Consider the following 25,172-nt stretch of genomic DNA (forward strand, 5'->3'; position numbering starts at 1 on the left):
TCAATTTTGTCGAATTCAACTAATTGATAAAAATTTTGATCGTGTGTGACCGTGCATCCAACAAAATCGTTACAATTTTACCACAGAAAGACTGGCTTGTCTGCTGCAGTACTGCAGAATTGATATAATCGACAATTTTGTCGAATGACATCACAGTACCATGAGTGGCCAGCTTTACTGGCGTTTTACAGACGATACTACACTTCTAGTTTCTAATCCAGAAGAAATGACTAACTTATTAAAAAAATTCGAGGTAGAAAGTGCTCAGTTTGGACTCATGGTTAACTACAACAAAACCAAAATCATGGTTTTTGATCGCCAACAACACTTTCCTGAAATAAACTTAAAAGTTTCAGATACAGAATCCACCATTATAATAAAATTAAAATGGTAAATAATTATATCTGAAAACTTTTCTTGTTGGAAATTCTTTCTGGTACATCTGTGACTTTTACAATTTATAAGATAACAGATGACGAATATAGAAAACGAAAAGGACTCTACTATACGCAGTCACATTCCGTTTTCATTCGTCTAGGAAAAGGACAGAAAGAAATTTCCTAGTACTCAAATCTGAGTAAGAATAGAAAAAGACGGTTTTTGCTTGTTTTCGATTCAGAGGGATGCACAATCCCTGGACAGCTGTTTCTGTCTTAGAGACTTCCTCAGCAGAGCTAGCATGCACACTAGAGATGTTGAAAAAGTATCTATTCATTACAAAGTACTCGTTACTTACGAATACCGAAAGCAACGATTACTATACAGAGAGGCAAATCGTTACTTTGATTACTCTGATTACTTCATACCAATCGTATCAGAGCGAGTAACGACTATTGTATCTACTTTGATTACTTCGTTACTTCGTACCAATCGTATCAGAGCGAGTAACCACTATTGTATCTATAACCAGTACACTTGATTACTTTCTACCAATCGTATCCCAACGAGTAAAAACAGATTGGTGAAGGTCGTTGATATATCGGAATACCTATACAAAATACCTACCTACTGAGAAATAAGATTCTCTATATGATTACCGGTACTCAAATACAAAAATAACAAAAGTAATCATAGTAATCAAATCATTTTTATCCCTTAAATCGATAGGTGAAGGTCGTTGGTATATCGGAATACCTATACAAAATACCTACCTACTGAGAAATACGATTCTCGATATGATTACCGGTACACAAATACAAAAGTAATTACAGTAATCAAATCATTTTTATCCCTTAAACAGATCGGTGAAGGTCGTAGTTATATCGGAATATATATATATATACACTGTTCTTAGGCGTCAACGCCCTTCGGTAGGGATCTATGGAGGAGTACCACCAAGCCGCAAGCCCTTATCCCTTGCCGTACCGCTCCTCCATAGGCCGATCAGACGCCAGTTTATTCCAGACCAAGCCGTAGACTCTATTGAGTTTTATACTACGGCCTTGGCCTTTTAATAATTTCTTGACCTGGCCGAGGCTCGAACCATCGATAGCAAACCACTAAACTTGTCGATCGACTGCGCCTTTGCCAACTGGACCGTCTAGACCGACTCTATATCGGAATACCTATTGGCTGTGAGTTTCGACGGTAGCGCTATCTCGCGGTTTGAAACTTATACTTTTCTGATAAAATTTATGTATGTGAAATATACAAAACGAGAAAAATAGATACTTATCTAGAAAGACACAAATTATGAACTGAAATATTATTGTAACCTGATTACTAAACGAATACACAGAATTAATAGTAAAATTAATTATGTTTTTTTATTTTATTCATTATAATTTTAATATTTAATATATAAGTTCGTGAGACTGGATGACTGCTTACGCAAGAGACCATTGAGAAAAAGAATAAGTTTATATGAATTATTTAACATTTTAAAGGTTACCTCTGTTTATTTTTGTGTGCTTACTGCTTTGATTATTAAAATTTGCAATTTGTATGAATTGTAATTTGTTTGAATTCTATCAAAATGGATATTAAACATTATACTGGATTCAGTCTTATTTCCCATGATATCCAATTTCAATCAGCAACACCAAAAAAGGAAAGGATTTAGTTGATACAGGACATGTACGCAATGTTTCCGAATATAATAACTGCATCCAGTACTGTTATATTCAATATTTTTACATGAATCAATACAACAGCTGCAATATCTTGTTTTCTTTTTTGAAAAACCCATATTACCCGCCATTTCAGTTTGTGAAGTTTATCAAATGCACAAAACAAAACTGCCAACTGCCACTAACACAGCGTTGCCACATTTTATTTAGAAAATCTACTGTAAGTTTAGCTTACTAAAATCTACTTATCAAAAACTAAAATATACTATAAAACTTTATTAATATATTTGTATATAATTTATGACTTTTTATAATAAAAATAACAGCTGACTAACTAGAAATTTTTTTTATTTAGCTAATGCCTCGACAACTAATGGGCATTGGCATGGTGATGGTACAGTGGATTTTACCAATTAGGTAGCTAGTGTTAAGTCGACTTTACATTACATGATTTATCATGTGATTTGTCATATGATTTGGTCATGGAGTAAAATTTACATGTTTACACTATGTGATTTGTCATATGATTTTGCCATAAGCATTGTGTTTTATCATAAGCATTGTCATGCGGCTCGTCATGGGCAAAATCATATGATAAATCACGTGATAAATCATGTAGTGTAAAGTAGACTTTATGTGTAGTGTGTGTGTTGAGTAAGTGTCTTGTTACTTTGGAAAGTCGATGTCATTGTCTTTGCAGAGACGCTAATTGTATCCGAACGTCTGCGGTCCCTCCGGTGGGTACCGATCCCCCAAGGATAGAAACTATTTTCATTTATTAATTTATAATAAACGAAAAATTCTCTACCCTGGTGAAATTCAAACTCACGACCATTCGGACCTTTCGATCCAAAAGTAGGCGCTCTTACTACTGAGCCACAGAGGGAGTTTAACTAGAAATTAATATGACTGTTTGTAAACAAAAACCAAACTTTTTTATATTTTAACTGGGGAACAAAATGACCAACTATAATTAATTTTTATCAGTTTCATATTTAATATTTATATATAATATTTTGTCATCCACTGATTTTAACATCTGCATATCTGGATCACATTCTTCAAACAATTATTTCGCATTTTACATTAGAAACACGCAAACACAACATTTGTTGTTTTGCAAAGTTACATATATTATAATTAGGCCCGGTCTTTTCACCTCCGAATAAATATTTATTAGGAAGTTTATCCGGCAGATTACATGTAAATCTGTCAAATAACCTCCGAATAACTTTTATTCGGAGGTGAAAAGACCGGGCCTTAGATATTTTAGTTTTCCATCGTTAGCTTCTAACAGGCTCACCGACCACCGAATACCAGAACTCTTCAATAACACCTGAAATAGGTACTGATTGCACTGCTACTTGAAATCTGCAAGTTTGTTACACCAGAATCCAGTTTCATTTCTGTTTAATATTCATCATCTACGTCCTGGGGCTAAATTCCGTGCACTGTAGATATCTACACTTCGCTTTCTATCGATGTCAATTGTCGTGAAAATATTTGAATTTTTAGTTTTAATTGAATTATTTTCTAGTTTTGCTAGTTGATGCTGAAGTGACACTTGTAAAACAAGAAAATATTTGAATTAAAACTAAAAATTCAAATATATTGACATTGATAGAAAGCGGTCGGCGGTAGGTTTGTTCCAACATGAACTTTTGGACGGCCCAAAAACCGTCACGAAACTGCTTGTACCGTTTGTTGTGCGCATGTTCGTAATTGTATTGCCCAGTTATCGTCCCATGACGGTAATCATATATTTGTCATTTTTGTTGGTGACAGCTTGTGTGCTTTTAGTCGGTCAAAGGCTCAAAAAATTTAAAGAATTAAATCCTAGTGCTCAAGTCAGTCCAACCAGCACATTATGCATTTGCCCGATTACTGAAATGATCATCACGAAACCGTCACCGAAAGATCACAATTCTTGTTGGAACAGTGGGAAGGACGATCCGATGACGATCATATTTTTGTTGGAACGGATTTTCTTTACTGCGCAGGATCGTTACCGTTTCCTGACGGTTCTCGGTCGTGTTGGAACAAACCTGGTGTTAGCGATTGTACACAGAATCCCACCCCTGAATCTTATTTTCGGTAATGACATTGGGAAATTGTAACAAAATGTCTAAAAATTAATTTAGAAATGGGGTAAATACTATTAAAAAGCAAATTTTATTTTAGTCATAAGAAAATGTTGAAATATACCAAAAATCAACTAATATTGCCTACTAGAATTTTTTAAAAAATATCAAAAATCTACCAAAAAAGTAGAAATCTACTAAATGTGGCAACGTTGCACTAACAGCTGTGGCGAAAACCGTCAAATCCCCTCTCCTCTACCCATGGCGCGCCATTTAAATTTATCAGATAAATGCACAAAACTGCCACTAACAGCGCTGGAGAAAGCTGTCAAATCCCCTCTACCCATCGGCTCATGGCCAATACAAAATACCTACCTACTGAGAAATACGATTCTCGATATGATTACCGGTACTCAAATACAAAAGTAATAATAGTAATCAAAGTAACGAATAGTGTAAATGATTACTTTATACAAAAGTAACGATTTGTGACGAATACTCGAAAGTAACTATAATCAACATCACTAGTGCACACCTCTGAAGTAAAACCAAGCCAAGGTTTGGCTGTTCAAAATTTGTATACACTCGTTATTAGTGACTTGTACAAGCCCTTTAAACTAAGGCTCTTTCAAAAATAAACACTTTGAACCAAGGAAACTTACAGATCATATTTATAAACAACACATAAGTAAAGTAACTTGTGAAGGGGTAACAACTAATTTCATTTGGGATACTAATTGGAGGGTGATGTTCACGATTTTTTTTTTACAAAAAAAGGGACCAACTTTATTTTGAGCTCAACTTGCTTACTTTCCATGCTAGAAACTTTTTTAAAACCAAAAATAAAGTTTTTTTTAAACACTTATCCATGTGGTTCTTTAAAATCCGGAGGTTTTGCAATAATATTTTATCGCGAGTGAATGCATTAATGTTCATATTTCTTTATTTAGTATAGGAATTTTCGTCATTGTTATGTTTTTTTTATACGAGGGGATCGGCCCTCAGTTTGACACCATCAAAGTATATTTGTACCATACATATATATTTTTTATCTTGTGAATATTTTTGTGGTCAACATTTGAACCGTGTTCATTGTCATCGATATTTTCATCCGATAAATCTTGTGATTGCAATCAATATGCTCATTCAATGAAACAGCATCTATACTAGAATCACTAACAATAATGGACAAAATATTGAGCGATTTTACTGATTTTATTTGATCAAGTTAAAATACATATTGTTAAAAATATTTTCGTGACTTTTACATCGTGACTACTTTAGTGTTACCTACTAATACAATTTAAAATAATTTTTTAAGTTTTATCTTTAAAAGCATCTCTGTAATGACAAAACAGATATGTGACTGTGTTTCTAAATTAAGGGTAAAATGCTAATTTTATAGGATGAAATTCATTATAATTTGGTAATCAATCATTAACTAAATTTCGATCCTTTGAGCATCTAGCTTTGTTCCTTTTTTTATGTTGTCCTAAGTAACGAAATTAATACATTATCAATTAACTAGTTTTGATGGGAAATAAGCCACAATTTTACTAAAAAAATGATTTTATTAACGTTTCGACTCCCAAATCGAGTCTCGTTGTCAAAATAGAAAAAATATTAATGACTTAAATAAAAATGTTGTGGCTTAGTAAAGAAATTCTTCTAATAATTTATTTTATCGCCAACCGTCACTAAAGTCATTCATTATTGTACTCATCTGACGCCATTTACGGCAGTAAAGTAACACTTTATTGTACTGAAAGAAGAATTTTACTTTACCTGCCGCGATTAATCAAATTAACTGAGATTGAATGTAAGCGGTCGATGGCAGTAATCGATTATTTATTTGAGTGAACTTAAAATTTATTTACTTTAATTATTAAAAATATTGTACAAAATTTACGCTATTATTAATTAAATTTATGTCAGAAAGCGAAATTCTGCAGTATTTTGCAATTATATTCATAAAACACAAAACGAAACTTTACAGATTTAGTAATTATTAGGTACTTATTCAATATTGATTACTTGAACAACTATCGATTATACATCGAAATCGGCCATCATGCAAAAGCATTCTGTCATCGTCATTACTGTCAAACGAAATTTTTATTTCCTCTAAAATTAATAAAATTCCTAAATCTTAAAGTTTTGTATTCATGTAAATATATTATGAAATTGTGTTTTTGTTAATTCGATTATACACTGCGCGTCATAGAAAACGGGCACCCTAAAAAATGGGATATTTTTGTTGTTGCGTATCTCCTTAACCTGTTGTCCGATTTAAGTGATTTTTTAAATATGTTTTATTATTTGTCAATATCCCTGTAATAATATTTTTGCTAAACAGGTAAATTTTCATTGTATACCGGGTGTACGAATCAAATTGTGTTTTTTCTGAATGTTCGCAACACCCTGTAGAATATTCTAGCCTTTATAAAATACTGAAATTAAATCCCGACTATAGCTTCAGGTTTTCTGAATATTCTGTTTTTGATTCATTGTCTTATGTTGGATAATACAAAAGTTATGTACTTTAACAACTAGTCATGTTCTTCATCAGTATAGGTAGGGTGGCCATAAATGGTTTGGCTCAGACCGGGACATCGTAGTTACTCCATGGAAATGGGTTGGTTTATTATGTTTCTTCTTATTTATTACCTACAAGGTTAAAAACTTATAAATCATAGCAAATTCGTGTTTCTTCTTACACTAACAAAAAATGGCCCACTTCCACTTTAAACCTATTTTTAGTTTGAGGGTCCTGCCTGTTCATCAGATTCTTTTTCTTTTTCATACCAAAAGTATTTTTGGGAACTACTTATTTTTCTCAATGCGTCTTTGTTTTTCAAGAGCATCTCGTAAAATTGGTCGCAGGTGTATTTAAAGTTCACTCGAACCATCAACATTGAACTCATTGTTGTTATATGAAGTCGTGATTTCTCATTTGACCACAAGTTGTTCATGATGGAAAATACTCTTTCTACGGGAGCACTAGTTCCTGGCAAACACATAGCAAATTCAACCACTTTCAAAATAATATCGTATGCAATATCCTTACTATAAAGCCTTGCGAATATTTGCTTCCATCGCTCTTCAACAGGAGTTTTTACTTTAGTTTTGTCCACTCTGTTCCATTCCGTTAAGTTTTCAGACACAATCTCCTTTACACACTGCCACTGGTCAAAGAGTTTGGTTTCTTCTTCTTCATCCTCAGATATTTTCTTGATCTGTGCGACATTAAAATTAGGTAGGCTGGTCTGGATATCACTCCATGACGGAACCTATACTATAGGTTGTTTGTGAATAAGTGCGACAAACTTTAAGGGGCAATTCTGCATGAAAAAATAATGACCGTTTGCTTTATAAACTTTTTTCCGCAAATGCTTCGTTTACGAGATACGGGATGTTGAATTTTTTTTTACAAACTGACGATTTATTTTATTGCCCTAAAACCGGTTGAGATATGCAAATGAAATTTAGTAGGTTCTAAGAGATAGTTATTGCGAATTTTTTGACTTGCAATCAAGAATTTTATATCGACTATTGGCGTGCATACGCTAGGATATTCCACATTCCACAGGGTGTTGCGAACTTTGAGAAAAAAACACAGTTTGATTCGTACACCCGGTATACAATGAAAGTTTACATGTTTAGCAAAAATATTATTACAGGGATATTGGCAAAGAATAAGGCTATAAGATATTCAACAAATCACTTCAATCGGACGACAGGTTTAGGAGACACGCAACCTCAAAAATTACCCATTTTTTAGGGTGCCCGTTTTCTATGACGCGCAGTTTATATAAGACGGTGACAGATATTAATGATAATTTGTTAGCAAATATATTTATTTAGATTTTCTACTATTCATCCAGGGAAAAGCAACTGCGCTGCGGAAGGCTACACTTCAAAAACAATAACGTAACCACACGTAACTATCAACGGTATTTTTAATTTTTGGTATTTTATTTTAAGTGGTAAAATTGGTTTAATATTTAAATAAAAATACGAGTAAACTGTTTAAAATATATTTATTTCGTTGAAATTATAATAATAGAAGTATAACGTCTTACGTGCGTACTAAGTACACACACTTTTTTTCATTAGGATGTAATTAAGTAAATATTAATGTTTTTTATGATTGGCGATAAAATTTTGTATGCACCACGTCAGTAAAGACTATTTATCGAACTCGTCTGTTATTCGCCTCGCTTGCTAACGCTCGTTCTGCTCATAATATCAGACTCGTTCGATAAAGAGTAACTTTACTGACTTGGTACATAAATAACTATAATCTGACTCATTTATATCGGCAATTCAGACATATATTATACATTTTAAAGTAGAAGACTTTAAAATGATATTGCCAATATTTATGAGTTTACTATGATTTACTATGGAATCTCTAGCGGGAGAATTTTACTGTCACCATTGCATGTGGTTGCCTTTTTAAAGACAGATCACATGTTATGATTTATTTGTGACGGATATTTTTGAGTTGGGGTTGATTTCATGTAATCAAATGAACTATCTTTCAATAAAGTCGTCCCAGGAACGCAACTCATAAATACTGGCAATATCATTTTAAAGTCTTCTACTTTAAAATGTATAATATATGTCTGAATTGCCGATATAAATGAGTCAGATTAAATAAATTATTAGAAGAATTTCTTTGCTAAGCAACATTTTTGTTTAATTCATTAATATTTTTTATATTTTGACCACGAGACCCGATTTGGGAGTCGAAACGTTAATAACACCATTTTTTTAGTAAAATTGTGGCTTACTTCCCATCAAAACTAGTTAATTGCAAAAATGCCACAAGAAAATAGATTCAGAACAACATTAATACATTATCCAAATAGCAAAATTTGTTTAATAAATTAAATGACATTTAAAAAATTACTTACCTTTTTCGTTCTTTTAGGCTTCGGTTTGACCTTAGAAGCACTAGTTTTGACTCCACTAGACGCAGGAACATCCTTCTTGACATTCTTCACAACTTTCTCCTCTTTCTTTTCAGCAACTCTCGCTCTAGTCCTCAGTGGCATCCTCCTAGTTTCCCTAACATTTTTAACGTTATCTTTAACAGGAGATACAACTTTAGCCTCATTTTTAACTTCAACCTTTTTATTCTTATCGCTCTTTTCAGACTCACTGTCCGAATCACTTGAAGGACCACTGTCTGAGCTGGACGAAGTTGATTTGCTAGTTGTTTTGGATTGTTCGCTTTGTTTGTTCATACTTTTGTCACCTGTAGGACTCTGCTTTCTAATAGTTAAACACAGACCTGTTTGCGAACTGGTGACTGAAAATTCCGGACTTGGACTGCTGTGTCCACTGCGTGAAGATGATCCTTGACTTGAAGTAGAAGTGTCTTCTGAATCTGAAGAGTCTGATTGGCTACATGTTTGCGAGGCATCAGTGGAATTCTAAAAAAAGCATTCATTTAGTTTTTGGAACATTATCTAAGCTTTAAAGATATTTGTCTACAACTGGAGGTACTGAAGTATGTATCTTAAAATGACAACCCAAGAAATAAATTTTCTTCAAAGTCCAGAATTTTCTCAGATCAGAACAAAAATCTGTAAAATTAGTTAGAAAAAAACAATTACACTTTAATAAAAAAGAACTTTTTTATAATAAAACGTTTTTATTATTTATAGGAGAGAATATAAAATAATTTGATGATATAAAATGCTTAAAATTCCAAAAATTACACTGTAATAAAAAAGTACTTTTTATAATAACACGGTTTTGTTATATACAGGACACAACATGCTTCGAAAGAATAAAATATGAATTTTTAGTAGGTGTATTAACTGTTAAAATTATAATTCCAAAAATTACACTCTTATAAAAAAGTACTTTTGATACTACCACGGTTGCTTAAAATGGTGTATATATAACATTTATATATAATAATTAACTTATAAAATATGCATTTTAAGTAGATCAACTTTTAATTATTTATTGAAAAAATTAAAAATATATACGCAACAGCGGTGTTCGAACTAGGGAACTCTCGATCTGCAGTCTAATACCACTGATGCACCATCAACTTGTAGATATCGATTTATTAACGTATTTTAAAATATCATTGCATTAGTCACATTTTTAAAATAGTGTAAAATACAAAAAATCGATTTCTCCATACAGGGTGATTGATTAGTGGGGTAAAGCGCCGTAGATTCGTTATAGTAATAGATAGCAATAAACGTTAATAATCAAAATTGTATCCAACTTTGATTACAGATTGATAATATAATCAGTAATCGTAATTTGTCAGTTTTAGACAATTCAGTCATGGCTTACCTAAAATTTGGAAAGATTTAGACCCGTAATTAATAATTTGCTCTGAAAAATTAAAATATCTCGAAAACTAATAAATTTAGACATAGGGAATGTTATATAAAAATTAAAGTATGGTAGTGGTACTTTTCGATAGTGATATAAAATACAGGGTGTTTCATTTAAAATTACTGAGAAAATAATGTACTTCCGTTTTGACTCACCCTGTATTCAATATAAAGAAAATTAGCGACATCGATCATTTATGAAAATTTTGACAATAAATAAAAAAAATATGGCATTAATAAGCATTTGCCGTTGTGTTTATTTTTATTTATACAGGGAGTTAAACTTGTTACGATTTTCATATAAAATTGGTTATAACTTTGTAAATACCCTGTATAACATACCAAACCTTTATATTTTTGTAATGGAGAAGTTGCGAAGATTTCGAATATAAACTAAAATACAGGGTGTTCTATTTAAAAAAACATAACTTTCATCTGCCACTATGTTATCGAACACCCTGTAACATTCTAACTAATTTTGTAAGTTGCTAATTTTGGTCAAAGTTGGCTACAATTCTTGTTATTAACTTTTATCGCTATCCATTACTATAACGGATATACGGAGCTTTACCCCACTAATAAATCACCCTGTATAATAGCAGTTAAATATTGCATTGTTAGCTAATTCTAAGCTATTCTGAAAATTTCAGGTACCTAGGTAGCCTAGAACTATTTTTAAAATGGATTACAAAATTTGCGGAGTCCGTGACACAGACCAAGCCAAGTATTAAAAACGTTTTAATAACATAAAATCAACAGAATAGACAGAACTATCATTACACATTATGTATACAGTTGAGTCCGGGAATCTTTACCCGTGCGTCACCATTTAAAGCATACGAAATAAGTCGATGATAAGTCGGAAATTGAAATTTACTAAACGCAACAGCAAGTCACTTACTGTCACTTGCTGTTGCGTTTAGTAAATTTAAATTTCCGACTTATCTATTTGTTTGATAACGTCAAATTTTATACTATAACCCGTGATCGGAATAATATCCACTTGCCGTTGCGTTTAGTAAATTTCCGACTTATTTCGTATGCTTTAAATGATGACGCACGGGTAAAGATTCGCGGACTCAACTCTATGTAAGATACAACTTATAAATACATGAAACAGATATGGATAAATATGTAAACAAAGTAGAAGAACCAATGTATTGTGGACTGGAAATCAATAAAGATCTTACAGGAAACCCAATCAATGAACAACAGAACCAATATTGATAGTCTCCACATTATTTACTATCAGCTCCTTCTGAATTTTAATAATCTACTAAGAGTGAGTATTCCTATTGTCAGCTTGCGCTAGTGGTCAGCCAGAAATTATTTAAAGAACACTGCACAAATCTTATGGAAAATATAATGCCACTAAAATGAAATAAAATTTACATGAATAGATTTGTCTCGAATTTACGATCATTTCATATCATTGCGCCAACTCTGGAATTTTGATTAATAACGGCGCAAATTGTAATTAAAGTTTATCGAAATCACATTTTTGAAGTCCATAAAAATGTCATAAAATACTATTAGGCTAGGTGCTATTTAAAACGGGTTAAACCCAGCGTGAGCTAAGCCGACTAGAGCCTGATCCGTTGTCATTTATTATCTATAAGAAGAATACTTGCAGAATATTTATGGAGTACCCAATTAGAAAATATATTTTCTCTGTCTAACTTACGTAATTACCCAAATTTATTTATAGAAATTTACGCCGCTATTAAGCAAAATTCAATGTTGTCGCAATGATATGAGATGATCGTAATTTCGAGACGAATCTGTTCGTGTATATTTTATTTCAGTTGAGTGACATTATACTTTCCATAAGATGTGTGCGGTGTCCTTCAAAAATTAGTAAAATAAAATAAGAAACAATATTTTCCACAGTCCAGTATTCAGCAAATATTTTTCTGATACTAAAATAATTCTACCTAATTTTTAAATCTTTTGCTGTTAATATTAGAAGTTTCAGGTGTGTCCTAAACTATCTAATAATGTATATCAAAAATAGTGAGATGATGACTTTGAAAAAAACTCATCACAAAATGTTTCCTGAACTTGTCATTGCTACTAGCGAGGAATGGTAGAATATGTCCACAAGAACTGATAAAAACTGAGAGATCTTACAAAGGATCTTGTATTTTTTGTGATTTATGGTATACAGCCAGCTACAGGAATTGTATTTTCCTCGTGGATTGAGAGATCGTGTGATATCCAAGTTTCTATCGATGTCTGAGATGGAAATATATTATGTGATTAGACATGTTTTTATTAATTATTTTGTTTTAGTTACAAACTGCAAAATATTCTTTGACTTATAGTCGGAGAGATAGAAGCGGATTTTGTGCGTGATAAGTAATATGGAAAAACTATACGGGGATATGTTGAATTATTTGTGTACATGACTTTCACCAACTAACGGAAACCAGAGCTGGGGCCGAGGGTAGTTTTAAGGGGTCAAAGTCGCGGATTTTATAATTTTTTTATGACGCTCATGATCGAGATAGTGCACCAAAATTTGGGAGTAAGTAGGTCATGACGTAACTAAGTAAAATCTCTAGGAGCGGAACGCTACGTGGCCGACAAAGGGATGGGGGTAGGGGTGAATATAAAAAATATAAAGGGTTTTTTGCGACGTTCGTGATTGAGATAGTGGACCAAAATATGGGAATAAGTAGATCATGACATTACTAAGTAAAATCCCCAGAGCCGGAAACCAGAGTCGGGTGTGAGGGTAGTTATAAGGGGTCAAAATCGCCGTTTTTGTTATTTTTTTTTGTGACGCTCATGATCGAGAGAGTACACCAAAATTTGGGAATAAGTAGGTCATGACGTAACTAAGTAAAATCTCCATTCGTGGCACGCTGCGTGGCCGACAAAGGGGTGGGGCAGGGATGAATACAAAAAATATAAGGGTTTTTTTGCGACGTTCGTGATTGAGAGAGTGTACCAAAATTTCCAAATAAGTAGACCATGACATGACTAAGTAAAATCCTCAGAGCCGGAAACCAGAATTGGGCATGAGGGTGGTTATAAGGGGTCAAAATCGCCGTTTTTATTATTTTTTTTTGTGACGCTCATGATCGAGATAGTGCACCAAAATTTGGGAATAAGTAGGTCATGAGGTAACTAAATACAATCTCCAGGAGTGGAACGCTGCGTGGCCGATAAAGTGGTGGGGGTAGGTGTGAATATAAAAAGTATAAGGGGTTTTTTGCGACGTGCTAGATTGTGATAGTGCACCAAAATTTGGGAATAAGTAAACCATGACTTAGCTAAGTAAAATTCCCAGAGCCGGAAACCAGAGTTGGGGATGAGGGTAGTCTTAAGGGGTCAAAGTCGCAGTGTGTATTATTTTTTTTGTGACTTGGCACAACATTTGTTCCCCACGCAGCGTTCCGCCCCTGGAGATTTTACTTAGTAATGTTATGATCTACTTATTTCCAAATTTTGGTGCACTATCTCGATCACGAACGGCAAAAAAACCCCCATATATTTTTATACTCACCCCTGCCTACCACACCTTTGTACCCCAAGCAGCGTTCCGCCCCTGAAGATTTTGCTTAGTTACGTCATAACCTACTTACTCCCAAATTTTGGTGCACTATCTCCATCATGAGCGCCACAAAAAAAATAATAAAAACCGCGAATTTTACCCCTTATAACTACCCTCGTCCGCCACTCTGGTTTCCGCCTCTGGGAATATTACTTACTTATGTCATGGTCTACTTATTTCCAAATTTTGGTGCACTTTCTCAATCACGAACGTTGCAAAAAACCCCTTATATTTTTTTATATTCATCCCTGCCCCACCCCTTTGTCGGCCACGCAGCGTTCCACTCCTGGAGATTTTACTTAGTTGCATCATGACCTACTTATTCCCAAATTTTGGCGCGCTATCTCGATCATGAGCGTCACAAAAAAAATAATAAAAAACGGCGACTTTGACCCCTTATAACTACCTTCCTTCCCCACTCTGGTTTCCGGCTCTGGGGATTTTAATTATTTATGTCATGGTCTACTTATACCCAAATTTTGGTGCACTATCTCAATCACGAACGTCGCAAAAAACCCCTTATATTTTTTATATTCACCCCTACCCCCAACCCTTTGTCGGCCACGCAGCGTTGAGCCCCTAGAGATTTTACTTAGGTACGTCATAAACTACTTATTCCCAAATTTTGGTGCACTATCTCATCATGAGCGTCATAAAAAAATAATAAAATCCGCGACTTTGACCCCTTATAACTACCCTCCGCCCCAACTCTGGTTTCCGGCCGTTGGTGAAAGTCATGTACACAACTAATTCAACATATCACCGTATAGTTTTTCCATATTACTTATCACGCACAAAATCCGCTCCCAGCTCTTAGACTATTATTGTGCTCTAATATTTTATTTTGCCGTAAGATGCTAATATGTCAAATTTAATTAATATTTGCTAAATATTATCAATAAATTTGGTATATAATTGACATTATACCAAACTTTTGTGCAAGGAGCTGGGTGAAGTAATACTTTTGAATCTATGTGTATACACATAAATAAGCAATAAACCAAAAGAGGATACTTTTGAAGCTTTTTGAATCTTTTTAAGCTTTGTAACAAAGGTCGTTGTGTTGTTGCTCCAGGTACCTAAATCAGTCGAAGAAAAGAGTTCGTTTTTTTAAGACATTTTTATTCGGAATCAAAACATACAAAAGATTACTCGTTAATTTCGTTAATAAAATATATTTATAATCTACGCATCGAGCTTTCTGTTCGGCCGATGTGACGATATTTTGTACATGAATGATTGATTTTGGCGATCGCGCGAAATAGGAATTGCTTTTATTAATAAGATTCGAATGTATAAGGAAAGGGAGAAAAGGGAATCTCGCTCAGCTCGCCAGATGAAAAGACATATTAGGGATATACGATCACCTCTCGTATAAGGATAGGTAAGAGGAAAACTGTCAGATTCGCTCAGCTCGCCAAAACGACAGCGGAAAATGGTCGGGAAATACTACCTACATTAACTCACCTCTTATAGCTCGTTGTTGTTTATTATTCTTCGATCAACGCTCCAAGAATAATAATCAATTAGGCTTTTCGATCCGACTTTTATATCGTCCAAGACGGTATTATAGACAATAAAATTATATTATCGTCACAGCTTTGGCAAACAATCACTAGATGGGGTTATTGAAATATGACATAGCAATCTTACTAGAACTTGACAATTGAATGCTATGCTGGACCAACGTTATAACCGCCAATAGTTTCGTATGTGGGTTTTCCACTGAGAGTGTTGGTCTTTACGAGACTTTATGCATCCTATAGTCCAGGGGTCACCAATTAGCGGACCGCGGTCTGCATGCGGACCTTAAGTTACTTTTGTACGGACCGTCATTAAATTCAGAATATAGCGTTTGGCAATTTTAAGTGTTTTTCCATGAAATTGTATATTATGTTTGACTCAACTTATGTGTGCGAAGCCGCTTTACCAAGAATGAACTTTACTAAAAATCGGTACAGATCTCAGCTAACAGATGAATATATCAACTCCCCAATGAGAATCAGTTGCACCAAATTCACTCCAAACTTCAGACAGGTTGTACATAATAAAAAATTTCATTTTTCTCACTGATAATTTTGTAAAGAATGACAAATTCTCTATAATTAACAAATTATCTATAAGAAGAATACTTGCAGAATATTTATGGAGTACCCAATTAGAAAATATATTTTCTCTGTCTAACTTACGTAATTACCCAAATTTATTTATAGAAATTTACGCCGCTATTAAGCAAAATTCAATGTTGTCGCAATGATATGAGATGATCGTAATTTCGAGACGAATCTGTTCGTGTATATTTTATTTCAGTTGAGTGACATTATACTTTCCATAAGATGTGTGCGGTGTCCTTCAAAAATTAGTAAAATAAAATAAGAAACAATATTTTCCACAGTCCAGTATTCAGCAAATATTTTTCTGATACTAAAATAATTCTACCTAATTTTTAAATCTTTTGCTGTTAATATTAGAAGTTTCAGGTGTGTCCTAAACTATCTAATAATGTATATCAAAAATAGTGAGATGATGACTTTGAAAAAAACTCATCACAAAATGTTTCCTGAACTTGTCATTGCTACTAGCGAGGAATGGTAGAATATGTCCACAAGAACTGATAAAAACTGAGAGATCTTACAAAGGATCTTGTATTTTTTGTGATTTATGGTATACAGCCAGCTACAGGAATTGTATTTTCCTCGTGGATTGAGAGATCGTGTGATATCCAAGTTTCTATCGATGTCTGAGATGGAAATATATTATGTGATTAGACATGTTTTTATTAATTATTTTGTTTTAGTTACAAACTGCAAAATATTCTTTGACTTATAGTCGGAGAGATAGAAGCGGATTTTGTGCGTGATAAGTAATATGGAAAAACTATACGGGGATATGTTGAATTATTTGTGTACATGACTTTCACCAACTACCGGAAACCAGAGCTGGGGCCGAGGGTAGTTATAAGGGGTCAAAGTCGCGGATTTTATAATTTTTTTATGACGCTCATGATCGAGATAGTGCACCAAAATTTGGGAGTAAGTAGGTCATGACGTAACTAAGTAAAATCTCTAGGAGCGGAACGCTACGTGGCCGACAAAGGGATGGGGGTAGGGGTGAATATAAAAAATATAAAGGGTTTTTTGCGACGTTCGTGATTGAGATAGTGGACCAAAATATGGGAATAAGTAGATCATGACATTACTAAGTAAAATCCCCAGAGCCGGAAACCAGAGTCGGGTGTGAGGGTAGTTATAAGGGGTCAAAATCGCCGTTTTTGTTATTTTTTTTTGTGACGCTCATGATCGAGAGAGTACACCAAAATTTGGGAATAAGTAGGTCATGACGTAACTAAGTAAAATCTCCATTCGTGGCACGCTGCGTGGCCGACAAAGGGGTGGGGCAGGGATGAATACAAAAAATATAAGGGTTTTTTTGCGACGTTCGTGATTGAGAGAGTGTACCAAAATTTCCAAATAAGTAGACCATGACATGACTAAGTAAAATCCTCAGAGCCGGAAACCAGAATTGGGCATGAGGGTGGTTATAAGGGGTCAAAATCGCCGTTTTTATTATTTTTTTTTGTGACGCTCATGATCGAGATAGTGCACCAAAATTTGGGAATAAGTAGGTCATGAGGTAACTAAATACAATCTCCAGGAGTGGAACGCTGCGTGGCCGATAAAGTGGTGGGGGTAGGTGTGAATATAAAAAGTATAAGGGGTTTTTTGCGACGTGCTAGATTGTGATAGTGCACCAAAATTTGGGAATAAGTAAACCATGACTTAGCTAAGTAAAATTCCCAGAGCCGGAAACCAGAGTTGGGGATGAGGGTAGTCTTAAGGGGTCAAAGTCGCAGTGTGTATTATTTTTTTTGTGACTTGGCACAACATTTGTTCCCCACGCAGCGTTCCGCCCCTGGAGATTTTACTTAGTAATGTTATGATCTACTTATTTCCAAATTTTGGTGCACTATCTCGATCACGAACGGCAAAAAAACCCCCATATATTTTTATACTCACCCCTGCCTACCACACCTTTGTACCCCAAGCAGCGTTCCGCCCCTGAAGATTTTGCTTAGTTACGTCATAACCTACTTACTCCCAAATTTTGGTGCACTATCTCCATCATGAGCGCCACAAAAAAAATAATAAAAACCGCGAATTTTACCCCTTATAACTACCCTCGTCCGCCACTCTGGTTTCCGCCTCTGGGAATATTACTTACTTATGTCATGGTCTACTTATTTCCAAATTTTGGTGCACTTTCTCAATCACGAACGTTGCAAAAAACCCCTTATATTTTTTTATATTCATCCCTGCCCCACCCCTTTGTCGGCCACGCAGCGTTCCACTCCTGGAGATTTTACTTAGTTGCATCATGACCTACTTATTCCCAAATTTTGGCGCGCTATCTCGATCATGAGCGTCACAAAAAAAATAATAAAAAACGGCGACTTTGACCCCTTATAACTACCTTCCTTCCCCACTCTGGTTTCCGGCTCTGGGGATTTTAATTATTTATGTCATGGTCTACTTATACCCAAATTTTGGTGCACTATCTCAATCACGAACGTCGCAAAAAACCCCTTATATTTTTTATATTCACCCCTACCCCCAACCCTTTGTCGGCCACGCAGCGTTGAGCCCCTAGAGATTTTACTTAGGTACGTCATAAACTACTTATTCCCAAATTTTGGTGCACTATCTCATCATGAGCGTCATAAAAAAATAATAAAATCCGCGACTTTGACCCCTTATAACTACCCTCCGCCCCAACTCTGGTTTCCGGCCGTTGGTGAAAGTCATGTACACAACTAATTCAACATATCACCGTATAGTTTTTCCATATTACTTATCACGCACAAAATCCGCTCCCAGCTCTTAGACTATTATTGTGCTCTAATATTTTATTTTGCCGTAAGATGCTAATATGTCAAATTTAATTAATATTTGCTAAATATTATCAATAAATTTGGTATATAATTGACATTATACCAAACTTTTGTGCAAGGAGCTGGGTGAAGTAATACTTTTGAATCTATGTGTATACACATAAATAAGCAATAAACCAAAAGAGGATACTTTTGAAGCTTTTTGAATCTTTTTAAGCTTTGTAACAAAGGTCGTTGTGTTGTTGCTCCAGGTACCTAAATCAGTCGAAGAAAAGAGTTCGTTTTTTTAAGACATTTTTATTCGGAATCAAAACATACAAAAGATTACTCGTTAATTTCGTTAATAAAATATATTTATAATCTACGCATCGAGCTTTCTGTTCGGCCGATGTGACGATATTTTGTACATGAATGATTGATTTTGGCGATCGCGCGAAATAGGAATTGCTTTTATTAATAAGATTCGAATGTATAAGGAAAGGGAGAAAAGGGAATCTCGCTCAGCTCGCCAGATGAAAAGACATATTAGGGATATACGATCACCTCTCGTATAAGGATAGGTAAGAGGAAAACTGTCAGATTCGCTCAGCTCGCCAAAACGACAGCGGAAAATGGTCGGGAAATACTACCTACATTAACTCACCTCTTATAGCTCGTTGTTGTTTATTATTCTTCGATCAACGCTCCAAGAATAATAATCAATTAGGCTTTTCGATCCGACTTTTATATCGTCCAAGACGGTATTATAGACAATAAAATTATATTATCGTCACAGCTTTGGCAAACAATCACTAGATGGGGTTATTGAAATATGACATAGCAATCTTACTAGAACTTGACAATTGAATGCTATGCTGGACCAACGTTATAACCGCCAATAGTTTCGTATGTGGGTTTTCCACTGAGAGTGTTGGTCTTTACGAGACTTTATGCATCCTATAGTCCAGGGGTCACCAATTAGCGGACCGCGGTCTGCATGCGGACCTTAAGTTACTTTTGTACGGACCGTCATTAAATTCAGAATATAGCGTTTGGCAATTTTAAGTGTTTTTCCATGAAATTGTATATTATGTTTGACTCAACTTATGTGTGCGAAGCCGCTTTACCAAGAATGAACTTTACTAAAAATCGGTACAGATCTCAGCTAACAGATGAATATATCAACTCCCCAATGAGAATCAGTTGCACCAAATTCACTCCAAACTTCAGACAGGTTGTACATAATAAAAAATTTCATTTTTCTCACTGATAATTTTGTAAAGAATGACAAATTCTCTGATTCGGTTTTTTTTGTGGATTCCTGTTCAAAAATGTCCTTTTAAACATATCAGAAGGGGCCCGGGATGCCGGGCAAAACGATATTTTTATACAAATTCAAAATTGCCTTTTAGCCCCGAAAATTGTATTAAAAAAAAGGTCTCTTGTTATTTTTTCAAGAGATGAGGGTTTTCGAGGTTTGAAAACTCATATGTAAATTCTAGAGTGCTATGTATTAAGAGTATAAGTCAAAAATGAAAATTTTTTATTAGGACTTTTCAGTCTTTTTTTACCACTGATGAAATAACAACTATTACAACTAAATATCAAAATGATGACGAAATATGATTAATAAATTAGTAATTAACTATTTTACTTTCTACTTTGGTAATACCTTATTAATTATATAATTAAAAATATAGAAGAATCCCAAAAAATCTTTTTTATGACTTATACTCTTACCACGTTACATACCACGTTAGAATTATTAGTTTTCAGGTTGCCAAGTGCCTAAATTGAAGTTTATAAATTCAATTTCAAGATTCTAACGAGTAATCGCGACTTACTTCAATTGTTTTTTAATTGTTAATTATGCGAGTCCACTCGACTTCTAAGTCGCCGCACATCGCAATTTATGGTGCGTCTCTGTCGCACTTATTATACATATTATACGTACTTATGCAAAAAATGCCCAACAAATACTTCACATTTATTAAAATTTTCACCTTCACCTTCTAGATCATAATCATTCTTTCAATGAAGAGTTTCAAATTCTACATATTCAAAATAAAGGCCTTAAGCTATCTTTTTTAGAATCTATGGAAATTAATAAACTGAAAAATACAGATATAATTCTGAATGACCAACTCGAGACAAACAGCTCCCCACTCCTCAACCTCTTCAGTTGAAGACTTAAAAAGGCAAACACATTGTAAACTATATCACTTGAGAAAGGCACTCCGCCGAAACAGCTGTAGTCACTTAGTTATAATAAATTTTGTGGAAGTATAGAAAACAAACGTTTTCAGTATTTTATTGTTAGATAAAATTTTATAATTTATTATTAACATATTTTTTTCTTAATGATTTATTTATTTATTCAATTAATTATTGCCAATGTGCTAATTAAATATGCCAATAAAAACGTTTCTTTAAACCCCGATAACTCATCAGAATCTTGAAATTGAATGCTTAAACTTCAATTTAGGCACTTGACAACCCAAAAATAATGATACATGAATTTTCAAGCTTCCAAAATGCTTATTTTCGCATTTTTCAGTTTATAAATCGCTTAAAACTTAAAATCTATCAAGTTTTGAGAAAAATGACAGAAAATCTTTTTTTGTTTAAGATGACCCAAAAAAATGCTAAAAACTGTTAAAGACAATTTCTGCCTAAAAATTTCGCACTGCACCCTTCTGATTTGTTTACCTTCTGAATTGTAACAACCAGACAGGTAGTGTTAACTTCGGACCCCGGAAGTGTCATAGGTTTTCGAAACGGACCCTCAGGAAGTATAATTGGTGACCCCTGCTATAGTCTATCATATTACGCTCATAAAGATTCCTTTTTTCAAAATGGTCAATTATAACGTGTTTTGTTCAATGTGGCGACAAAATCTGATTTGGCATTTACAACATTTTTCCAGCATAGTGATCAATTATTATTGAAAAACTACTACTAAATTTATATTATAGTTTGTATAGTTCTCCTACATAATTTTTTGTTCAAAGTATATATATATATATATATATATATATATATATATATATAATCGGTTCATAACGTTCTACGACGTCTTCCGATTCCCAATCGCCATTGCTCTCGATCATAGCACATGTCTTCGTTCAAGCCTCTTTCTCTGATTTCCCCATGGATTCCTTCTATCCAGCTTTTCCTAGGTCTTCCTCTTTTCCGCCGTCCTTTTGGTGCCCATCGTAGCACTTGCTTGGGTAATCTGTCTTCTTCCATACGTTGTACGTGACCAAACCATCTTAGTTGCTTTGTTTTTATATCGTCCATGATTGTATGCTTTACATCCATTATCTCCAATATTCTTGTATTTCTGATTTTTTGTATTCTTGATATACCAGCAGATCTTCTCCAGAAGTCCATTTCAGTTGTTCTGAGCATATTTTCGGATTTTTCTTTAAGTGGCCAAACTTCGCTGTTGTATGTTATAATGCTCTTAACAATGCTGTTATAGATGTTACGTTTATTTTCTTTGGAGATACTTTGGTCCCATAGGATTTTGTTCAATAATGCGATAGCTTTCCTTCCTTGTGTGCACCTTTCTTGGATATTCTTGTCCAATGTTCCATCTTGTGTAATTTTAAGACCCAAGTATTTATATTCCTGACAGTGATTAATAGTTATTTCATTTTCCAACGCTAGATCCTGCTGTATACCTCCAACGCACATATATTCCGTTTTCTTGGTATTCACTTCTAAACCCCAGTTCCGGTACTCTTCTATGATTTTTCGGGTCATATATTCAATATCGTGATAATCCTGGGCCATAAGAATCTGATCATCCGCAAAACATAGAGTGTATAGCATGTTATCATCATTTAGCGGTATACCCATATTCTTACATTTCCTTTTCCAGGATTTCAAAACTTGCTCTAAATATATTTTAAATAGTGTCGGCGATAGACAGCAGCCCTGTTTAAGACCCTTATTCACTTCAAATCCTGACGAGATTTCCTTGCCTACTTAACTTTTGCTATATTATGTTGGTATAGATTTTTTACAGCTTTAATGAGGTTCAGACTGATGTTAGTTTTTTCGAGGGCTTCCCAAAGTTTACTTTGTGGTACAGTATCGTATGCTTTTTTTAAGTCTATGTACACTAAATGCAGTTCTTGATTGTAGGCTATTTGTTTGTCTATTAACTGTGTTACACAATATAGGTGGTCAGTGGTGGATCTGCCAGCGCGGAAACCGGCTTGCTCTTCGGCCTCTAAGTCCTTGTATTCTTCTTCTATTTTATTTTTGATAATTTTTCCGTAAACTCTGCTGATGGTGCTTGTGACAGATATTCCCCGGTAATTATCGCATATATTTTTGCTGCCTTTCTTGTGTATTGTAGAAATTACAGACAATTGCCATTCTTTTGGTATGACTTCGCCATTCATACATCTATTAAATAGATCTCTTAGGTATTCATACAGGGTGTTGCTACCGTATTTGAGCAGTTCTGGTGCTATGTCGCCAGGCCCTGACGCTTTTCTATTTTTTAGGGATTTGCATGCATTTCGTACTTCTTCCAGTCTTAACCGAATCGGTGAGCCACTGACAATTACATTGAAACTTTCGTGATCTTCGTTTTTAATAAAATCTGCTCTATTTTCTACTAGTAACTGCTTGAAATAGCCATCCCACTTTTCCAGAGTAATCGGTTTTATTATATCCCTTTTGGTATCTGTTCTCAACGTTTTAAGGAATTTCCAGCTCTCTGTGTTTCTTGTCCCCCCTATATAGGCGTTAAGTTGATTGCATTTTTTTGTCCACGTTTCGTTTTTCTTCTGTGTGATTTTTTTCCGTTCAAAGTATGCTTAAGAAAAAATATTGTGGAAAATGAAACTTGAAGTGAAAGTTTTGTTGAGTAAATTCTTGATAACTGAAAATGCATGGAATAGGGAACTTGCATAAATTTTTAAATTCGAAAAAAATGTTATAAATCACAACAGAACATAATTTAAAACATGTATCAAAGATAAAAAAGTTTTGTTTGTCTTTCGTTTGGCCCCTAAAGACGATTAAAAATTCAAATTAAAACAGGTGGTCCAAAATGCGTCGTGACGTCACTTGGTTTTACATGTACATTTTTCAAATAAAGTAAACAGAATTTTAAATTAGACGTTATAAACGTCAGTAGAAAATACATTTATGTGACGTAACAAGTGTTTTTGATCGTTAGACCTATTCATAGAAAATTTGTACTTTTACAAAATGGTTTTATTTTCAATAGTAAACCTTCGTTCCTTTCCTTCAAAAACAGTATAAAACTACAATTTTAACAAACTGGTATATATTATTACAATGATATACGATAAATGTCATTAGAATATAAATATTTTTGACTTATTCCACGACGATGAGCTTGCCAAATACCCAAGTAGGTGGAGGCCAATAAACTAAAGAAGGAGAAGAATAATATACCTAAATATAAGGTTGTGTCTAGGTATACGCTAACGTGTACGCAAATAAAAAAGTTAGTGTCAGTGATTTCTTATTTTTTATTTGTTTAGTGTTTGTTTTTAAATTAACTACGGAGTGTGGACAATTATTTAGTTCTTTTAATGAGTTTAAGAACATTTTAAAACAGTACGAAAAAGATAAGAGACTATAAATTAATATATATTTTTTTTAGTTATAAATGAAATAGTATTACCGTAAAAGATTAAAATATAAGGAAGACCTAAAGCTTTCACAATAATAATTAACTTGTTCTGAAGCTATTATCCTTGTGGCATTTTTGTAATCAACTATTCTAAATGAGAACTAAGCCACAATTTAACTAAAAAATTGATTTTATTAACGTTTCGACTTCTAAACCGGATGTCGTTGTCAAAATACAAAATATTATTAAATTAAACGAAAATGTTGTTGCTTAGTAAAAAATTTTTTCTAATAATTTATTTAATCTGACTAATTTTTGTATTTTGACAATGACATCCGATTTGGAGGTCTAAACGTTAATAAAATATTTTGTACCTACATGTCATATAAACTAAATACATATAATTATTTTGCTAACCTAAATATATACTTTTATATTATACATTGATTTATTACAATTAAGTTTGAAACATCTGAATAATTCTGCTTCTAAGTTCTGCTGTATTTCTAAGTTATTACGAGTTTTTGAAGCGTGAAATTTTGGAAATCTCATTTTTAAACAAAATTGAACATTATTATCTAATAAAAAAAAATGTGCAAGTTCCC

General features: G+C 33.8%; 1 protein-coding gene across 1 annotated transcript in view; it reads right to left on the reverse strand.

The window, feature by feature from the left end:
- The window catches only part of LOC114330654 (histone-lysine N-methyltransferase ash1), a 337,142-nt gene that overhangs the window by 300,071 nt on the left and 11,899 nt on the right, over window positions 1-25,172 (reverse strand). Inside the window, exon 3 of the mRNA XM_050650513.1 lies at window positions 9,070-9,591. Within this exon, the coding sequence (XP_050506470.1) occupies window positions 9,070-9,591 (522 nt within the window). The remainder of the gene's footprint in view (window positions 1-9,069; window positions 9,592-25,172) is intronic.

This window comes from Diabrotica virgifera, chromosome 5 (genome assembly GCF_917563875.1).
Source record: "Diabrotica virgifera virgifera chromosome 5, PGI_DIABVI_V3a".
Lineage (NCBI taxonomy): Eukaryota > Metazoa > Arthropoda > Insecta > Coleoptera > Chrysomelidae > Diabrotica > Diabrotica virgifera.